Source organism: Podarcis erhardii (genome assembly GCF_964252035.2).
Source record: "Podarcis erhardii genome assembly, chromosome: 11".
Lineage (NCBI taxonomy): Eukaryota > Metazoa > Chordata > Lepidosauria > Squamata > Lacertidae > Podarcis > Podarcis erhardii.
This window is the reverse complement of record NC_138501.1, coordinates 26,948,332-26,968,689: the sequence shown is the minus strand read 5'-3', so window position 1 is coordinate 26,968,689 and position 20,358 is coordinate 26,948,332. Positions and strand designations below refer to the sequence as shown.

Here is a 20,358-nt window from a genome sequence, read left to right as displayed (position 1 = left end):
TGCTCATTCATGAATGTACCCAGGGCCAGCAGGGTTTAAAAAGTTATTTTTGTTTGACTGATGACCCTTGTTATGCTGCCAATTAACTCGGCAGGAGGTGTAGAATCCTTTGACACTCTTACAAGTGCATTGGTAGGCCATAGAGATAATCTAGTGAAACTCCAGTAATGATTCTGGTCTAAATAGCTGTGAAGAGGATTTTCCCTGTGGTGTTTATTTCTCCCCAAAAGTTGCTGCTGATTTCTCTCCTCCCCCCTCCCCCCAAAAAGAGAGAAAGCTTTTTCTTTATTTAGAATATGACTAAAGCTTTTTGAATGGCCTGGCTGTGAGTTGAGAGAATTTTCTTAAATTGGTGAATTATTATCTCAGTATTCTCAAAACATAGCACTCTGTGAGTCAACAAGCCTTTGTTAAACACAGTTGTCGAGTTGAAAAAAGAAATGTGGGGGCACAGTGTGTCTGCCCTGTAGCAAAAGGGACCTTGGCTATTTCTTGTGACTACTTCAGAGTTTTCCTGTGAAAGAAATTCACTAGGCACCTTTTCCCAAAGCTGGACTGTTATGATTAAGTAAGCTTCCCAGATGCCTTACCTCATTCTATCGTGGCTCCATTTCAACTTTTCAGTGAGTTAATGGAGCGTTATTGTTCCCAAATTAATTAATTACTATAGCCTTGTTATTGCACATGGTACAGAGGGAGGCAGAATGCCTCTGAATACTGTTTGCTGGGAACTGCAGGTGGGAAGACCGCTGTTGCACCAGGTCCTGCTTCTGGGCTTTTCATAGATGCTTGTTGGCTGCTGTGAAAACGAAATGCTGTACTGGATAGGCCTTTGGCTTGATCCAGAAGACCTCTTCTTATGTTCTTAATAATATATTATATGCAGTGCCAGATTTATGTATAAGCTAAACAAGCTATAGCTTAGGGCCCCACTCTCTTGGGGGCCCCCCAAAAAAATAAAGAAAAAGAAACATGGATGTACATTTCCAAAATATAAGATAAAAAACAAATAAAATAAAACCTACATACAGCAACAGTGTTTTGTGCTGTGCAGGCTCCTATGATGTAAGAAATGGGCCTCACTGCTAGCCTGCTACCTAAAATATCACTGGTTTGCTCATTTCTAACAGCGACAATTTGTTGTTGACAAACAACATCTGGACATATAGAGGGCCCCATTACCTTCAGTAGCTTAGGGACTCATCAAACCTAAATCCGGCCCTGATTATATGTGCCTTGGATGTCAGCTAATGAAAAATATAGAAGATAGAACTATTGTTCGCAGAAACTTATGACAGTGTTAATCTTTGTGGACAATACGATGTATACACAAGAGCAAAGGCTTTTGCAGTGAGAACATTGTCATCGCCATCTCTGTCTATGCAGCAGAAATCTGCTCCACTTAACCGTGGGGAGGAGTTGTGGTGGACCATGTGGCTACCCACTCTCTTCTGGGGGCAGGGGACGAAGTCCTGCATTGCCCGGAGGATCCCGGCCATGCCATCAATCAGCCAACCAATCCGCTGCCTGGGGGGGGTGGGGCCAGGACCCATTTAAGCGGAGACGCAAGCCGGAGAGCTTTCTCTTGGCTCGCTTCCTCAATCTGGACCATTTGTGCGTTTGCTGCTCCTGCTCCACGGCGCTTGCTGTCCTCTTTACGTCGCGCTTGCTGCCTCGTCTGCCACTGCTCTTGGGGCTTCTTTCGTAGACTGAGGACGACCCCGCTAAGCTGCCTCTGTCCCTCCGTGGAATTGCCTCCTGCCTCAGAGTGTGGTATCGTTTATTTGTGTGTGTGCATGATGGGGGTGGGGAGGCCACACCTGCCCCTCCAAGCTTAAGGGTATTCCGTTAAAGGAATCCGGGGGTGTGGCTCTTGTCCGAAGCCCGGGGTGGGGCTAGGCCATGCCACAACCGCTTTGAGAACCCTGGTGGAGCTTGAGTTGGTTTGCATCAATGGGGCTCCCCCTTCTGGTGGTTTACCCTTACCGGATTCCCTGTGCAATGGGCAGGAGTCAAATATGGTCGAGTCTATTCAATACCTAAGCCAATACCACTCACATTCTGTAACCAATAAAGTTGTGGCCAAAATTTGCCCAATAACATTAACCAAATATCTGTGAGCTAGTGTTTTTTATTCATCATCAAGGGGATAGTTAGGGGGTCTCGACACGCAAGTTCATGGACAGAGCAGCCTTCAGAACTGAAATGAAGACCTAAGTTGTGTGGGAGATGTCTCTGAACATTTGAGTTCCTCCTGCACATTGAAAGGAGCCATTTGTAAACAACAGTATCTTGGTTTAATACATATTGCCTGTAGTTAGTTTATTTCCTGCCACTCTCAATAGAAGTTTTATTCTACTTATAATAACAAGATTCAGTGATGTTATGTTACTTGTCTGATTCATTCTGGATAATTAGTGCTTTTGAGTCTATCTTGCCAAACAGCCAGTGACTGACAGAACAAATCTTCTGCTCTATGTTTAGTTAACTTGGGCTGTAATCCTGCACCTTGCACAAGCAGAGTAAAGAGGAGATTAGCCTTTCTTAAAAAGCCAATAGCATCGCTCCCTCATTAAGCTGCCTTTACACAGCATGCTGAGAGCAGGAATGGACAAATATATCAATTTCTCATTTTTTCCAGTCTTAAATTCTGTTCTCTGTAATTATGTTGTCACATGATTAGCAGGCAGTTTGCCCTGCCCACCTGTCAAAATGCATCCTGTGGGGCTTGCAAAAGTGATAAGGAGGGGAGAAAAGGAGGAATATAGGCAGCAGGTCCCATGCTCTGCCTTTGCTTACAAAACACACCCTTCTTTTCCCTCTGCTATATCAAGTGAATGGGAAGGAAGGAAGGTGCATTTTTCCATCAAAGGGAGGGGACTACTCCTGCATACCACTAATGCTTGCAAATGTCTGCCTTGGCCGAGCATAAAGGTAAAGAGACCCCTGACCATTAGGTCCAGTCGCAAACGACTCTGGGGTTGTGGCGCTCATCTCGCTTTACTGGCCGAGCGAGCCGGTGTACAGCTTCCGGATCATGTGGCCAGCATGACTAAGACGCTTCTGGCGAACCAGAGCAGTGCACAGAAATGTCATTTACCTTCTTGCTGGAGTGGTACCTATTTATCTACTTGGAACTTTGACATGCTTTCGAACAGCTAGGTTGTCAGGAGCAGGGACTGAGCACCAGGAGCTCACCCCACCGCGGGGATTTGAACTGCCGACCTTCTGATCAGCAAGCCCAGGCTCTGTGGTTTAGACCACAGCGCCTGATCCTAATAGAACACAAAGCCAAACCCTGCCCATCAGCTGTCAAGTGGAAGCCTAAACCCTGTTTTGGCTGCAAGACCTGTTTGTGCATCCAAGGCAGAATCAAAACCCTGCCCTCCTGCCCATCAGCTGGCATTGCAAGTCACACCAGCTGATTGTCAAGTAGGTGTGGTTTGTGTAAAATGACATTGTGGGCTAAATTGGAGCTTATGACAGGCCCAGACTGACCACACCCCAACCACAGAGAGTCCATTTACTGCTTGTTTTGCACATTCAATGAAGGTGTCCTATGGCTGCTTGTCAATTCCCTGTGCAACACTTAAGATTTTCTATGAGAGTCCTATATTTTGATTATGGCTCCTGATAATGGTCAGAGTCCACTTAGCTAGTTCTGTGCACCCAGGAGTGCAATGGGTTGCAAATTTTATCAGATGGTATGGTGTGTGTGTCTGTGTGTTGTGCTCAAGGAAACAAATTCAAAAAGCCTTCACTGAAAGAGCCCAGATTGCCTCTTGAGCATGCATAAAGTAGGTATTTGGATCTTAGCCAGGATTTTTATGATAATGCTTTATCTGATTAAGTATGTACATGAGCCTCAATAGGAACTAAAAGGAGTGAAATGACACCCTCCTTGTTTGCACTGCATTGAAGATGTCTTTTAGGACTGGGCTGCAAATGCAGATAAAAAAACCTGGGTGTTCTTTGCTTCCTTCCCAAGAAGGTATTGTACATGGATTATGTGGAGAAACATGAAATGCATTCATATTATATCTGTATTTTTGTTGTTGTTGTTCTTGATGCTACCTGTCTGAGAAATGACTCTTGTTTGTGTCCATCTACTGCACAGGGTTCTGAGACACAGAGGCCACTTTGGCAATGTTTCCTTGGCATGGCAGCTGTTTGAAAACAATTCTGCTTTGGACCCAGGAGAAGAGTTTTATCAAGTCTGTGGGGTTGTCTGGTTCTTGGATGGCCAGCAATCACGGCCTATAACTCTCCATGCCATTCCAGACAAAATCCCCGAATTCAATGAATTTTACACGCTAAAGCTGGTGAATGCTTCAGGTACATTGGGAACGGGGGGGGGGGGTCCCCTTGTCCAAATCTGAAGAAATAGCACAGAAGTGTTGGCTTACATAGTTACTATGGGGGAAGGCCATAGCTCAATGATAGAGCATCTGCTTCTCACGCAGAAGACCCTGACATCTACAGGTGGAGAGAACCCTGCCTGAAACCCTGGAGGTCCACTGAAAGTCATTGTGTAGACAGTAGATAGACAACAAGACCAATTGTTTATTATTTTTAAAATGCTCCACATTCCAGGGAACACTACTAGAGAAAATGATAATCAAATGATAAAACCAGCAGTGATTAGTGGGGGGTGGGCATGGAAGGGTGGCATCAAGGCTGAGGGAGCTGGCTTCCCCATAGGTAATAATAATAATAATAATAATAATAATAATAATAATAATAATAATTTATATACCGCCCTCCCCAGCCGAAGTCAGGCTCAGGGCGGCTAACAACAATAAAACAGTACAAAAGTACAACACAAACAACACTCTAAAATCATTCATTATAAAATTATGCCAACCCAGAGCTCCCCCAGCCTTGCTGCTGCTGTGCTCCTGATCAGCACAGTGCTGCTGCCAGGAGGATGCCACTGCTACACAGACCCCTCATGAACTACTGCCAGCTTTATCATTCAATTCTGCTGATTAGCCACTATTAGTTGCTACAATTCTTTCAGCTGTCATTTAAAAAAATAAAATAAAATAAAAGAGAAAGAGAACCTGCCCAAGTGACGCTGACACAAAAACCTCACACATATACCAATTTGGGGGGAAAAGGAAAATTAATAAACAAATTTACCACCCACTCTCTCCCCACCACTCTCTCCTCCAACCTCTCTTTGCCTTCAACCCTATGCCATATACAACATTGTCTTACATTGAATGTAGCTAAGAGACTCTATGATCTGAAAAAAGTGACATTGCATTTTTTTGTAATTCAAGAAAATCTTTAATAAAAATTATTTCAAAAATAATAACGTAGGACTAACTGCACTTTTGGCTGGGAAAGGTGTAGTTTTGTAGCCAAATGAAGAGTCGGGTTCAAATCCCCACTCATCTGTGAATTTCACTGGATGATAAAATCTGAAGAAGTGTATCTGAAGAAGTGTGCATGCACACGAAAGCTCATACCAAGAACTGACTTAGTTGGTCTTTAAGGTGCTACTGGAAGGAATTTGTTTTGTTTTGACTATGGCAGACCAACACGGCTACCTATCTGTAACTGGAACTATGGAAGGCACCACATTGAGCCACATGAAATGGAAGTCCATCAACTGTGTATCTGAAGAAGTGTGCATGCACACGAAAGCTCATACCAAGAACTGACTTAGTTGGTCTTTAAGGTGCTACTGGAAGGAATTTGTTTTGTTTTGACTATGGCAGACCAACACGGCTACCTATCTGTAACTGGAACTATGGAAGGCACCACATTGAGCCACATGAAATGGAAGTCCATCAACTGTGTATCTGAAGAAGTGTGCATGCACACGAAAGCTCATACCAAGAACTGACTTAGTTGGTCTTTAAGGTGCTACTGGAAGGAATTTGTTTTGTTTTGACTATGGCAGACCAACACGGCTACCTATCTGTAACTGATAAAATATGTGAGGGATGAAGATTATGGGTGCTGTTCTGAGCTTCGTAGAAGGATAGGATTTAGAAAGAAATGTAAATAATTATGAAGTTAATAAAGAATTTTGTTAAACTTTTATTTTAATATTTCAGGTGGTTTCCCAGGTCCTGGTGGTCAGTTAGCTGAAACCAACCTTTCTGTCACTGTGATGATCCCATTCAATGACGATCCCTTTGGAGTCTTTATCCTAGATCCCAAAAGCCAGGAGAGGGAGATAGCAGAAGATGTACTGTCTGAAGATGATATGTCCCACATTACCAACTTTACAGTTTTGAGGCAGCAGGGAACGTTTGGAGATGTCCGGATTGGCTGGGAAATAGTATCCAGTACATTCAAAGAAGGGTTACCTCCAATGATTGATTGCTTGTTGCTGGGAAGGTTTTCAAATGTGGTGCAGTCACAGCCTCACATGCGACGTCATCACACTGGAACAGATGCTTTGTTTTTTAGTGGTGAAGAGGATGCGTTTGGGGTCATTGAACCCGAGTTCCACATCAGTAAGAACAGAACGCTTGCCAAATTCACATTTTCAGCATGGGTGATTCCTAGTGCCAATAGTGATGGATTTCTCCTGGCGAAGGATGATGGCAGCGGGACAATGTATTACGGAGTGAAAGTCCACACAAATGAATCTCATGTTTCTGTAAGGCTTCATTACATGCCGCAGCCGTCAAACGTGACATATGTGGCTAAGATCACAGTCATGAAATACTTAGAGGAAAACATTTGGCTCCACCTTCTGATTACACTGGATGATGGCATAATTGAGTTTTTCATTGATGGAAGTCCTGTGGCTGGAGGCATCAAGAGCCTCAAAGGAGAAGCAATTGCTGATGGTAAGCAATATGTCATGCATCAACCTTTCTCTTTTTTATCTGGAATTTGACAGGTCCAAACTCCATTCAGGAAAAAAAAAACATATTCCAGTTACTGGAATCATTTTCAGTTGTTAAATATTTTTTTCTTGTGCAGGAAATCTAGCAACATACTTGCAAAAAATAATATTAAATCTATCTGTGTGTTTTTTGTTGTTGTACAAGCCAGTGACAGGATATAGCATACAGTGATTGTTCACATTCTTAAAAATATAATATAAATATATAACATTAATGTCGACTTCAGTTCTCCAGGACCATTCAGCAACCATTCCTGCATGCATATCTCTATTCTCAATCACAAACTGCATAGACATGTCTAGTTTGCTAGAAGCAGGTGTGCTAATCAGCCTTGGAAGTGGCATGAATATTTGTTTGTATAATATTGCATTGTCCCTTTGCCACTGGCCTGATTCAGAAAAAATGGGGAACCATGGCTTATCCACCTTCTCTCTTCTTCCTTCTCACATGCACAAGCAGACTGAAAGCTTCCCCTTCCCTCTTTGAACAAACCACAGTTCCTCATCATGTCCAAATTCCATAACTTAGTCCTGTTCTAACTGTGGCTAGACAAACCCAGCTAGGATCAAACCATTGTTTCCTGTAGCACCTGCAGGTTGCTGGTTTTTTGCAGTCATCAATATATTAACTCTTTTATATTGAAGCACAACAGCAAAGTAGCACTCTTTTGAGCTGCTTTGAACTGTGGTTTGAATGTAATTTATATACAATGAAAGCATAGCATACATCAAAGGGAAACATTCTATTTTATGTGATGAAATACAACATGAATGATTATCATTCAACAAATCTAGAGGAGCACAGTATCGAATTCATCCATCCCAATAAAGGGACTTTTAAAAAGGGTGGCATTTGATCTGGTGCATATATGGGAGAAGAAGGGCATTTTGAATCACCTTTCAGGTATGAAAATCAATTTACATTTGTGTATGTTTTTCTAGGTCCAGGAATAATGAGAGTTGGTGCCGGTATGAATGGTAGCAGCAGGTACACAGGGCTGATGCAAGATGTAAGACTTTATGAACATAAACTGAGTAAAGAAGAAATTTATGAACTTCATGCCACTCCAGCAAGGGCTGACTTGCACCCCATATCTGGATACCTAGAATACCGACAGGGAGAAACCAATAAAACATTCATTGTTTCAGCCAGAGATGACAAAGAAGAAGAAGGAGAGGAACTGTTTATTCTTAAGCTTATTTCTGTTCATGGGGGAGCACGAATTTCACAAGAAAACACAACTGGAACATTGAGAATCCAGAAGAGCGATAATGCCAATGGTCTATTTGGTTTTACAGGAGCATGCATTCCGGAGGTAGGAAATGGTAGTTAGAATGCTAGACTAAGGCATGGGAGATCCAGGTTCAAATCCTAATTCAGCTGTAGAACTCATTGTATGACCTTGGACCAGTCACTCCCTCTCAGCCTGAGCTACTTCAGAGGTTGTGCTGTGAGGATCAAAATGGGGGGAAATGGGCAGAACCATGTTTGCCACATTGAGCTTGAAGAAATTGTAGCATTATAACAACAACGACAAAGATAAATGAAGCTTAAGAATGCCTAAGACTTGATGTGTAACAGTGTGAGCCATGTTTTACTCAGAGTAGATGCATTAAATTTAATGGCAATGACTAATTTCAGTAGGTCTACCCTGAGTAAAACATAGTTGCACAACACCCCTTATTTCAAATCTCACCTCAACCACCAACTCACTAGGTGGCCTTATTTTTCTCCCAGTCTCATCCTGTTATCTGCAATACAGGAATAATGACATTGACCTACCTTAAGAGAGCTGTTGTAAGAATGATTGAGATGATGTATGTGAAATTTTTTGAACACTCTTAAGATGTTATAAAATATTAAGGACTGTAATTATTATAATCATCTAGGGACAGCAATAAAGAGGAGAAGTGATAAAGTGTCTAACTAAAGAACTTGCAATTTAATACCCACTTGTAAATTACGCATAATGTATATTGGTCTTGTTGCCTGAAAATCCTTCATACCAGCAATACATCTTCTTGGGGGAAATGATGCTTCAGTTATTCAGATACTTGCAGGGATGAAATATGTAATCAGCTACTGCATATGTTCCAGCAGTCACATGGAGCATCAACCAAAAAGACCTGAGTGGTTGTGTGTGTTTGTTTGTTTGTTTTTGTGTGTGTGTAGCAACCCAAATGCCTTATCATTGTATGAAGCTGAGCTTTAATAAGCTGCAGAGGACTTTATAAGGAGCAGCAGTGCCTGGAGGAACCAGTGTGGTGTAATGCTTAGAGTGCTACCCAATCAACATCTCTCAGCCTAACTTACCTCACGGGGTTATTGTGAGAATACAATGTGGGTGTGACCTCACATATTGCCTTGAGGTCCCTGGAGGAAAGGCAGGCTATAAATCAAATAAATAACTACATTGTTAACTGGTAACAGGCTGCACAAGAAACTTAAGGTGTTGTGATTCTGTAAAGGATTTGAGAATATGATATAGACAATAGCATGATGAGGAATGAAGGCAGGAGTAGCTGAAGCTCTTCCACTAGCTAATGACTCAAAATAGCTATTTAAGTTATATTTTTGGGCTCCCCCCTTTATATGCACAAACTTAGATTGTTCCAGAAATAAATTTTATTGTTTTGAATATCACAAGTGTAAAATGATGTTACCTTTTTATTCAAACCTCGAAACAAATAGCTTTCTGTTTGCTTAATATTTTACTTTATTGTAAGCCTTCTTATTTCCTTATAGGTGGCTGATGAAGGTTCTACTATATCCTGTGTAGTGGAGCGCACCAGGGGAGCTCTGGACTATGTTTTTGTGCATTATAGTATCTCCCAGATCAATTCTGATGGCATTAATTACTCAGTTGCTGATTTTGCTAACACTAGTGGAATGATCACATTCCTCCCTTTGCAGAGATCAGAGGTAAATCCATCTTCTTGTTGAAGTTAATGATCTATTGAGTCTTTGAACATTTTCTTTTCCTGTATATATTATTCAGTCTTGTGTCTTGTATGTGAGGATTAGCCAACATGGTGCCCCCAAAAGTTGTTGGACTCCCAACTTCCATCAGCTCCAGCAAGCATTGGCCAATGCCCAGGAATGATGGGAGTCGTAGCCCAACAATATTGGGATGGGACTGCATTGGCTTTCTCTGCAGTGTATGAAATAATCTGTTTGGAGGACTATAAATGTGTTTTTAAAGACAGGAAAAGGCCAGTTATTATTAACCATTGCAGCAACATATTTGTATTTCTCAATGCAATCATTTTCATTTAATTTGTCTTCTTTGTATCCAGGTTTTGAATTTGTTTGTGCTTGATGATGATATTCCTGAGCTGAATGAATATTTCCAGGTGACTTTAGTGTCTGCTGTTGCAGGGGATGGAAAAATAGGTTCAACACCAACTAGTGGAGCAAGCATAGATCCAGAGAAAGAAACTACCTATGTTACCATCAAAGCCAGTGACCACCCTTATGGTAATGGTGATAGATATTATATTATTTATGTTTTGATTAAGCATAAGATCTCCACATTCCTTTATTGGTTTTCCCATTTGCTGGGTACAATTAATATCTAAGTTATTGCTTTTACTAGGTATTTTAAAACACTCACCAAAATACTTTTCTGTATTTGTACGGAGATGCATAAGAAATTCTAGCAGCATATACCAGCCCACTACTTGTTTGTGTCAACCCTTAGTTTGTTTTACACTGTGGTTTAATATGGCATGCAAACAAGGCCAGAGAGACAACACTAACCAGAAACTATTTTCAGTGGGCACATTGGTTTAATTCAAAATCATGTGCAACCATTTAGAGGGGAAAGGAAGGGAAAGAATGACTAAATCCCATGCTCTTGAAAATGTAGCCATGTCCAAATGACAAATGTTTATGAATTAAACTTAGGTATTATAAACTGGCTTTAAGTTAAAGCTGTTGTTATGCCTTTTTACAACAAATGACAAACTGCTGCTGTTGTTGCTTACAGTATTGTATTTTAAAGATTGTTTACTACATGTGTTTGCTGCAGCAATAAAATATTTTAAAATCCAAAACAGCATTATAGTCTAGCAACTTTGTTTCACTGCATGATGAGAGTTGTATCTTGTCTCTACCAGGTTTGTTGCAGTTCTCAGTGGGGGAGCCTCCAGTGGACATTGATGACATAATTCTTCCAGCTACCACAGCTCCCCACATTACTGTCAAGGAAGAAATTGGACATGTCAGGTTGCTCGTGGTTCGAGCACAAGGCCTGCTAGGAATGGTTCTTGTACAATACAAAACGGTTTCACTGACAGCATTCAGTCCTCAAGATTATCAGGTATGAATAGCAGACTAAAAGAAGTGACAGATACGAATCAACTCTTGCTCTCTCTGTTTCCTGTTGCTGTTGTGCATCCAATGTATGATCTTCAATCAGGAGCTTTTAAAAGTAATAATTGTATGTAACTTTTGATCAGGACATGAACAAAAGGCAGTATTTACAGTCCAGAGTCCAAGCAGGTGCGAGTGCCAATTTGGAGATTCCATGGAGCCTCCACTCCTGTTACAGGGAGTCATTCATGCCACACTCAAACTTGTTCTGTGCCCTGGATACTATGAATGATGATACCCATGAGGTGGTTTGATTGACTGCATTGCACATGTGCCTGGGCATCTGAAGCAATTTCAGAAGCTTCTTATTGTCCATGCAATTTGCTTGCTGTTTTGAAGGAGGGAGGAAGGAAGGAAGGATGCCTAACCTTTATGTAGTACAGCCAGCATATTGTGGAGTCACAGTTCATTCGCCATTACAGCTGAATTCCTAGAACTGGTTTCTGTCCCAGGAGGACAGCCTTTTGGAGAAGGGAAGTGTGTGCCTCCTGGGTGAGGCAGTGGGGCGATGCTTTGGGGGGAGATTGATTGATTGATTGATTGATTGATTTATGGCTGCAAGGCTGATTGACATTTCTGGCATATATCTTGTATGAGTTTCTTTTTCTGCCAACGTATATCTAGTATCATTGAGTCATATTTCACTGTTTGTTTTTGTACCTTTATTGTTTTATTTATTATATCCTTATTGTATATATTTTTCTGTATTAGGAAATGCTGCTTTTAACTGTTAATGCTTTACTGTTGTGAGCAGCTTGGTTTCTATAAAAGGGACATACAAATATTCAATCAAATCAAAGTGTGATTTGGCAGGCAAGGGGTGGGGACTATCAGAACGCACCAATTGTCCTGTGGATTCTAATAAGACTCCTAATAATCTCTCAAATGTGTTGGGGGTGCAGGAGCAGCCAGTGGGGAGGGATCCTGTGGACCTGGCCTCCTGGTGTTATTGTGTACCAGAACGCAGGGGGCAGACTAGGGTGGTGAGGTCAGGGATGGTTTAGGCATGTGCCCAACCCACTCAAACCTCTATGCTGTCCTTGCTGCCTCACTGAGTTGTTATGTAGTGATGCTGCTGCCCGGAGGCCATGTCTACATCATTGCCTCCTCCTGCTTGGCTTCTCTTGCCAGCATGGCATATCTACTCTGATAAAAGCAAGCTTGTATAAATAATAGAGTCTGTGTAATGTTTATTTCTGATTATTTCTCTTTTATCAGTAAACTCATGCTGATACAATGGCAAGTTTTAAGCAAAAGTATAAATAGCCTTTTTACTGCAGGGTATTACAGGCACCTTGGAATTTCTGCCAGGAGAAAGATACAAGTACATTATCGTTAACATTACAGATAATTCTATCCCTGAGCTGGAAAAGGCTTTTAAAGTGGAACTGCTGAATCCGGATGGAGCAGGTACAGGTTCATAGTTCTGCTTTTCTCCACATGTACATGTTAGGTTTTTTTTTTAAGTTTATTATACCCAGGCCATTCGTGGAAGCTTGATATTTCAAAGGTTTCCAAAGATTCAAACCTCCCCCCTCAATGTAGAGTACTAATCTCTAATATTCTTTTGTCCATTGCGTATCAACATTGTTGCTGAACACAGAGCAGTGTTCCATCGAAAGTTGGAATGGCTGAACGCCAGGTAGCATGAGATCATTGCCACCTAATGGTTTACCTTAGTGCAATTCTTTTAAATGGTGGGAGATATGAAATTATATGAAGTCATAGGAGGAACAACAGAACGTTATACTGAGTCCAAACACTGGGGCATCTAACACAGTTTTGTCTACACTGACTGGCAGCAGCCCTCCAGGGTTTCAGGTAGGCATCTCTCCCAGCCCTTCCGGGAGATGCCAAGGTTTGAACCTAAGGCCTTCTGTATGCAAACCAGGTGCTCTACCAGTGAGCTTCTACTCTAGTTGCCATGTTCATTTTAGCATCACCCAGAGCTGTTTATTAGTCACTGTTAAGTTACTGTTTACTAGTCACTGTTAAGTTCTGCTGTTGTGCTTGTATAAGAGATTGGAGCACCATGAACTTCTTTTGCAGGAATGCTCATGTTGCTTTTCTTCAAGAATAGGTTCTTTTCTGTAGGCGCCACTTTGAATAAACTTAACATTCAGTACCTAAAAGCATTAGGGGAGGGATTTCTTAAAGAAGCAGAAAAGCAACATACTTAAAAGCCAGCTAATTATTAAATCCTTTCTTTTGTGCATTTGTGTTATTGGCTTTTACAGTACCCATTATCCTACTAAGTTTGCAGCAATCTCTTTTGTTTATGGGCTCTGTCATTTCAAACTTATATTCTCTTCCACTTCTAAAATATCAGGTATCTGTCACTGATGCCTCAGTACCCACAGTTGGGTGAAATAAATCAATAGTATGTGTCTCCTGTCTTCTTGGCTTTTATCAGTATTCTGTAAGCTTGCAAAGCCTTTTAAAGCTTTTCAGGAATATCTTCTTCATTTGTTTTTTTCCTCCAGAGTTGTGTTAAAGTGCTTTTTCTCTCCTGCGTTTTATGTATGTGTATGTATATTTGTGTATTTCTGTGTGTGTCCTTGAAGTTGCTGAGCTCTTTAATGAAGCCAGTGGTAGTGGTGATGGGGACTTGGACTTCTTCCTTCCTGCTGTCCATCAACGTGGTAAGCTGCTTATTCTGAATTGACTACTGAAATGTTTTGCCATAACTGACATACCTTGCCATGGTGTTTTCCATGAGATGGTTGGGGGTTTTTTTTGCTTCAGTGATTCAGCTCACTGACAATTTTTTTGTAAATAATAATTATTTTGTGTTATTCCTTTCTACCAAGTATCACCTTATAAGTCTGATCATGTTTTTCTTGGAATTGTCCCACTGTCTTCAGTGGTACCCGCTTCCAAAATCTGCATCAGTTTACAGGTTGGGTTGCATTTGACCTGTTATAACTTCTTCTTAGACTTACTCTGAGTAATGTCACATTTCAAAGTAAAATATAATTTGAAACTAGTAGTTTGATACAGTAGCTGAAAATCTGACCTGATTTTGACTGGTTTGTTTTTTTCAAGTATTCTAGTCTAAAACTAATCACACATATTCAGAAGTGCTTTGATCATGTTGTCTTGCTGTTTTAAAATTTCATGCTTTCCTAGTTATGTCAGGAGGCAGATGTAAAGCAACAGTAGGAGAAAAGGAACCTATTCTTTCCTCGCAAATTAACTTGGAGGAACATGTTCCCATGAAATCCATTTTCAGGACAACATTGTCACTTCCTCTTAGGAATATAATTCCTTCAAGGATTTTAAAGATAAAATGCCAACAAAAACCCCTTCCTTATTTAACTCTAATTAAAACACTTAATCTGGAGTATTGTTTTCCCCTCCCTGTTGTCTTCTCTCCAGTGATCCTTTCCTCCATTTTCATGATAGCTTATCTTCTCTACTTTCCCAAACCTTTTTAAAAAAACTCAAAAATGCAAGTTTTTACCACTTCTCTCTGTGTTTTTTCTTAGATTGACAGTACCTGTATTGATTGTGTCATTTTTGTTTTGTTTCATACTGTTAGTTCATTTTTGCAGTATAATTCTTCAGAATCATCCCCCCCAAGCTATTAAAAACAAAATGCTGTTCAATAGTGCTATGGCCAACAGCTTTGTAAATGTGTGATTGGATAAATGTAAAAAAAGAGAGCCCTCTTCAGGTATTCAGCCTGGACGAGGGAAGGCAAACGTGTGTAGACGGAAGGGGGTCCCTCATGTTGACCCCATCCAAACATTGCTGGGTCTGCTTCCTCCACTCCTGACCTTGATGTATTTAGCATGTAAAGGTCTGAAGGTGACTTGTTTTCATTTAGACTGGTAATTATAAGCCTAAAAGAACAAACCTATAGATTTTTTTTAGTTGCAAGTCTGGATAAAGACCTATAACCCAAGCAAGTATAAGCAGGTTTACAGCCTAAATCTCTGTTAAATCATGTTTTTAATACAGATGTACCTTCGAAGTTGAGCAGAATCCATTCCGTAAGTCTGTTCAACTTCCAAAACATTTGACTTTCAAGGCACGGCTTCTAATTGGCTGTAGGAGCGTCCTGCAGCCAATCGGAAGCCACAGAACCTGTGCTGGACATTCGGCTTCCAAAAATTATTCGAAAACTGGAAAATCACTTCTGGTTTTTGATCATTTAGGAGCCGAAACATTTGAGTTTACAGGTGTTCGGCTTCCGAGGTTCCACTGTAATGACATTGGGAAACGGGGGGAGGGAGAACAGCTATCATAAGTCAATTGAATGTCATATTCAAATGCTAACTTGGATGCTGTTGGGAAGAACAAAAATTATTTTATTAGAATTTATAAAGTACAGGATTCCCATTGACCATTCCACACATTGATTGAAATAATTGATTCATTCAAGAGTTTGCCATTTCAGATTTTCATCTGTGCCTTTTCAGATATTGTGTAAATCATTCCACCCCCCACCCCCCTTTGTATCAACAGCCAGCCTGGGAATAGCATCTCACATCATAGTCACTATTGAAGCCTCTGATGATGCTCATGGTGTATTTGAATTCAGTGCCGAATCCCTTTCTGTCAATGGATCTGAACCTGAGGATGGAGGTGGAACAGTCACGCTTGAGGTCAAGAAGTTTGAGTTTACAAGACATGGCATCCCATTTAACCATGCTATCTCTAGAGCAGGGCTGGGGAGCTTTGTGTAATTTTGCAAAAAAATAAAATTTATTTAGTTGGCAGGAACACCTGATTCTGGGGGTGGGATCTGAGTGGTAGGGACTGGCTGGGCCAAACAGCATATCTGATTTCAGATTCACTCACAGCAAGCTCTCTGGTTTGACTGATACTCTGGTTCACTCTGTTTGCAAGATACATTGGCCTCCAGGTTATCATATCATGACTTTGATTATCTAGAGAAAAGGATTGTATAAATTTAGATACCCATCTGGATGCTGTACCTACGATGGTTTTCAGTTTCTCAGACCTTTGTAAGCATGACACTTCTCTGTGGAGGCCTGCCATGTCTAATATGTGAACAGACCTTCTATGGCAACACAGATATAGAAGGCAGAGGAAGAGTTTTGGGCTGTGTGATGAATCTATACTGGTGAATCAGTTTTTCTGTTCTTTAGGGTGGAAGTAATCCTAGATGAAAGAGGGACAGGACGTATTAATGTGATTCCATGAAAGAGCATACTCAGCAAAAAAGAGAAGAAAATAGGCTCCATTTTTAAAATCATGTTTCCTTTTACAGCTTAAGTATAATGCAGGAAGTATAGCTACAAAAAAGAGTCACACTGATGCAGCTTCAGCATTACGAAGGAAAATCTGCATGAATGACATACTCAAAGATCAGGAATCTTCCTCTTTTGCATTGAGCTAAATATTTATACCATTGCATAGAAGTCAGGGGTCAAAACAAGGGGAGGAAGAGGCAATGTGTTAGATCCGCAAGGCTGATTTGGCCGGTAAATTCAATGTATGGGGTAAGATTGTGCATGTCTGAGGGTATATCTGAGCTGCATTAAGCACCATGTTCCTGTGTTTGTGGTGGCTGCTGTTTGCTCATTCTAAATGTGTCACCTTGGTCCATATGCAGAAAGTGCAGTTTTACACACCGCTGCTCGTCAACATTGAGGAGGTTTCTGCTAAGTTTAAAAAGAGCAGGTTCTGGTTGCAGCAAACAACACAGACAGCCTTAACTCAGCTACCCTGCATAAGCAAGGCAGTTGTGTTCAGTGATTTGGAGTTTGTGACATGGTTGTCTCAAATTCCTTGTGCTGCCCCTAAGTGGCCAACATGGATCCAGTTTACTGTGCTGTAATGTGGCATGGAGCATCTCAGAATAAGCAACTCTGAGAGTAAGTTTTTTTGACCTTCACAATGCAACAATAACAATTTACCCTTTTGTTCTTCAGGTTGTCAGAAACCACGGTGCCTTGTCCCAGGTAACTTTGCATTGGTTCATAGTGCCTGATGATACTGATGATCTAGCAGTTACTACTGGCAACATAACTTTCAATATAGAGCAAAGAAAAGCACATCTAACAGTGCAGATCTTGCCTGATGAAATTCCAGAACTAGACAAGACATTTTCAGTTTGGATCATCAACGCTTCCTGTGGACGTCTTGGAAACCACACCAATGCTACATTAACAATTCTTGCAAATGATGACCCCTATGGAGTTTTAATTTTCTCTGAGAAAAACAGGCCAATCAAAGTTGAGGAAGAAGCCAAGACCATCACCCTTACAATAGTGAGGTTAAAAGGTCTCCTGGGAGTAGTAATGGTTACATATAGAACCATGGGGGATGAGGAAGAATCACCCTATCTGCCATCAAATGTTGCCAGGGCAAGACAGGAACAAGACTATTTGCCCATTTCAGGATTTGTAATCTTTGCCGCCAATGAAAGTGAGGCTACCATAGAGCTCCCTATTCTGGATGACAGTGAACCAGAGAAGTCAGAATCTCTCTTTGTAGAGCTGCTTCGTGTAACTTTGGTGGAAGGAGCCCAACATCGGTCAAGTAAGACTATATATTTCCAGACTTGCTAGATTTCCAGCAGTTGAATGTAAACGAATGTTGAAATCCCACTAACCTAGATTATGCTTTATTGTATGAAATTATACTAAGCAATGGTACGCATGACTGATTTGCTTGTGTAGCTGCTTTTTTCATCTGCCCCCATGGCAAACAAAATTGCAGAATCTGCTTCTGATTAATGCCAGAAGCTCCATTTACTATGAACATAGATCTGCCAAGAGGAATAATTAAAAAAAAAAGTAGCTGCAAGCCAGGTAAGTTTGTCCACCTAGTAAATGACTCCATACCACATTGCCATAGTAGGAACAATAGGCTAGTAAACAAATGACATTATTTCCATCAAATAAAAACAAATGGCAAGATCCTCAACAAAATACTTGCTGTTAGTGGGAAAAATATGTTGAAACTATTCAAATTACCAAGCCATGGGTTCTGACTCTGTCACTGCTTTTTCTCCATTTGCAAGACATAAGATTATAGTGTGTCACATCATTTCCAAATACATCACTGTGTTGAACAATGGAGAATCGTTGACAAAATTTGGGGCAGTATATTGGCATCCAGCTCTTTCTCACTGTTTAAGATTTGGTGCAGTATTGTGGTATATTGATCAAAAAGCCAGTTCTATGACACGACAAGACACTGCAGTGTAAAAGGAATGTTACAAATCAAGATAGAATCACCAGCATTTTAACCAGTAAAATGCAATAAACCCCACATCTGAGTGCAGCCCTATATTCACAGTGGAAGTAGTCAGTGCCCATCTTGTATAACAAAAGATGCTTTCCACATCCCACCCACCAAATAGGGATTAATCTCTGTCTGGAAACATAATGGATAGAGAAGGTTTCTTTCTAGCATTGCCAAATGGCTGATTAGATTCCTTTGCATTCTGGGACCTTACATAACTTTTATCTTGTGGTCTTTGTGTGTTCTCTTTTCATATAGATTGCAGTCTGTAACCTAGGGACATGTGTCTGTCTGCATGTCTAGAAGTATGGATGCTAATTAGCCAGCTTTATTTAGAAGATTATATACTGATTTGCACTTCAAAGTTCCCCAGGTTGTCTAATTACATTTCCTTTCAGTCTTGATAAGCAGAGAAGATTCAGATATGAAGCTCTGTGGGATAATTGAACTGTCATGTATATTTCATCATACGAATCCCAGAAATAATACCATAATTGAGAATGAAATCCAGTTTCTGTTGGGCTTTGAATATGTTAGTATACACAAGAGAGATGATGGATCAGACCAAAGATCCATCTAAGCAAGTGTCATGTTTCTAAAAACAGATCCATTTTGGAAGCCCACAAGCAGTTGTATGTCCCCAGCATAAGGTATTTAGAGTTACACTGTCTATGAACATGGAAGTTTTGTTTATTATAGTTCATATTTGGCACTGCCCTGTGTTATGCATTGGACTAGATATGGAGAACCTATAGTAATCTTGTTGTTGTTGGACTACAACTCCCATGCTGGCCATGCCTGATGTAAGTTGTAGTCCACAATCTCCAGGGGACAATCCTTGCATTAGAGGCCTTGATCAGAGATGATAATAGCATGATATCAAGCTTCTTGTTTTGCCATAACCTTACATAATGTACAGCTATGATTATACAAGCTAAATTAAAAAAAGAATGCATTTTTAAGGGTTTAACATTATTGCTTTTATGATGGTGTTTAGCTATTTTCTTTGGCATCTATGTTAAATTTGTTGTCATTATGTAAGGTGCTGTCAAAACCTTTTCAAAACTATACTTGTAAGGTAGTAATAAACAGGGATCTCAGATGGCTCAAATTACTTGGTATTTCAGTTTCAGATTCTCCTCGCCTTGGAGCTAAAGGGGATACCATTGCTCACATAATTATCAATGCCAATGATGATGCTTTTGGAACGTTGCAGCTGTCGGCACCAGCTGTACGAGTTGCTGAAAATTACATCGGACCAATCATCAATGTCACAAGAACTGGGGGGATTTTTGCAGATGTTTCAGTGAAATTTAAAGCAGTGCCAATAACAGCAATTGCAGGTGGGTGTGAGAGAAAAAATCAGCCATAAGGCAAAAGATGTACTGATCTATGTAGTTTTCTAACAAACAGCAGGAATATGGATCACACTCAGCTTTTCATTTAACTTCTCAGCCTTGAGAAGAAATAGTAACTTTGAATCATGAGTCAAGTACAGCTAGTAGACATTTGCTTCCAATATTGCTTAAGCATCTTTGTCATTTCTATTTATGTAGGGGAAGATTACAGCATAGCCTCATCAGATGTTGTCCTTCTAGAAGGGGAGACCAGCAAAGCTGTGCCAATTTATATAATCAATGATATCAACCCTGAAGTTGAAGAGTCCTTCCTTGTGCAGCTGCTCAATGAAACAACAGGAGGAGCATTGCTTGGGAGCCTAACTCAGGCAATTATAACCATTGAGGCCTCTGACGATCCATTTGGATCTTTTGGTAAGATGAAGCTCTTAAACCTATTCTTCTATCCTTTGAGTGGCAAATGTCACAGTGGCCATTTGCTGATTTAACAAGCAGTTTCTGTTGCAAGACACTCTTCAACGAAAAGTTAAATA

At 40.6% G+C, this 20,358-nt stretch overlaps 1 protein-coding gene across 5 annotated transcripts in view; it reads left to right on the top strand.

The window, feature by feature from the left end:
- Window positions 1-20,358, top strand: part of ADGRV1 (adhesion G protein-coupled receptor V1) — a 251,864-nt gene that overhangs the window by 43,771 nt on the left and 187,735 nt on the right. For all 5 annotated transcript variants that reach the window (XM_081880292.1, XM_081880290.1, XM_081880291.1 and 2 more), the window contains 12 exons: window positions 4,118-4,335; window positions 6,069-6,812; window positions 7,814-8,187; window positions 9,618-9,794; window positions 10,169-10,349; window positions 10,991-11,193; window positions 12,527-12,656; window positions 13,811-13,888; window positions 15,717-15,856; window positions 17,150-17,759; window positions 19,595-19,810; window positions 20,024-20,239. In XM_081880292.1, the coding sequence (XP_081736418.1) occupies window positions 4,118-4,335; window positions 6,069-6,812; window positions 7,814-8,187; window positions 9,618-9,794; window positions 10,169-10,349; window positions 10,991-11,193; window positions 12,527-12,656; window positions 13,811-13,888; window positions 15,717-15,856; window positions 17,150-17,759; window positions 19,595-19,810; window positions 20,024-20,239 (3,287 nt within the window). The remainder of the gene's footprint in view (window positions 1-4,117; window positions 4,336-6,068; window positions 6,813-7,813; window positions 8,188-9,617; window positions 9,795-10,168; window positions 10,350-10,990; window positions 11,194-12,526; window positions 12,657-13,810; window positions 13,889-15,716; window positions 15,857-17,149; window positions 17,760-19,594; window positions 19,811-20,023; window positions 20,240-20,358) is intronic.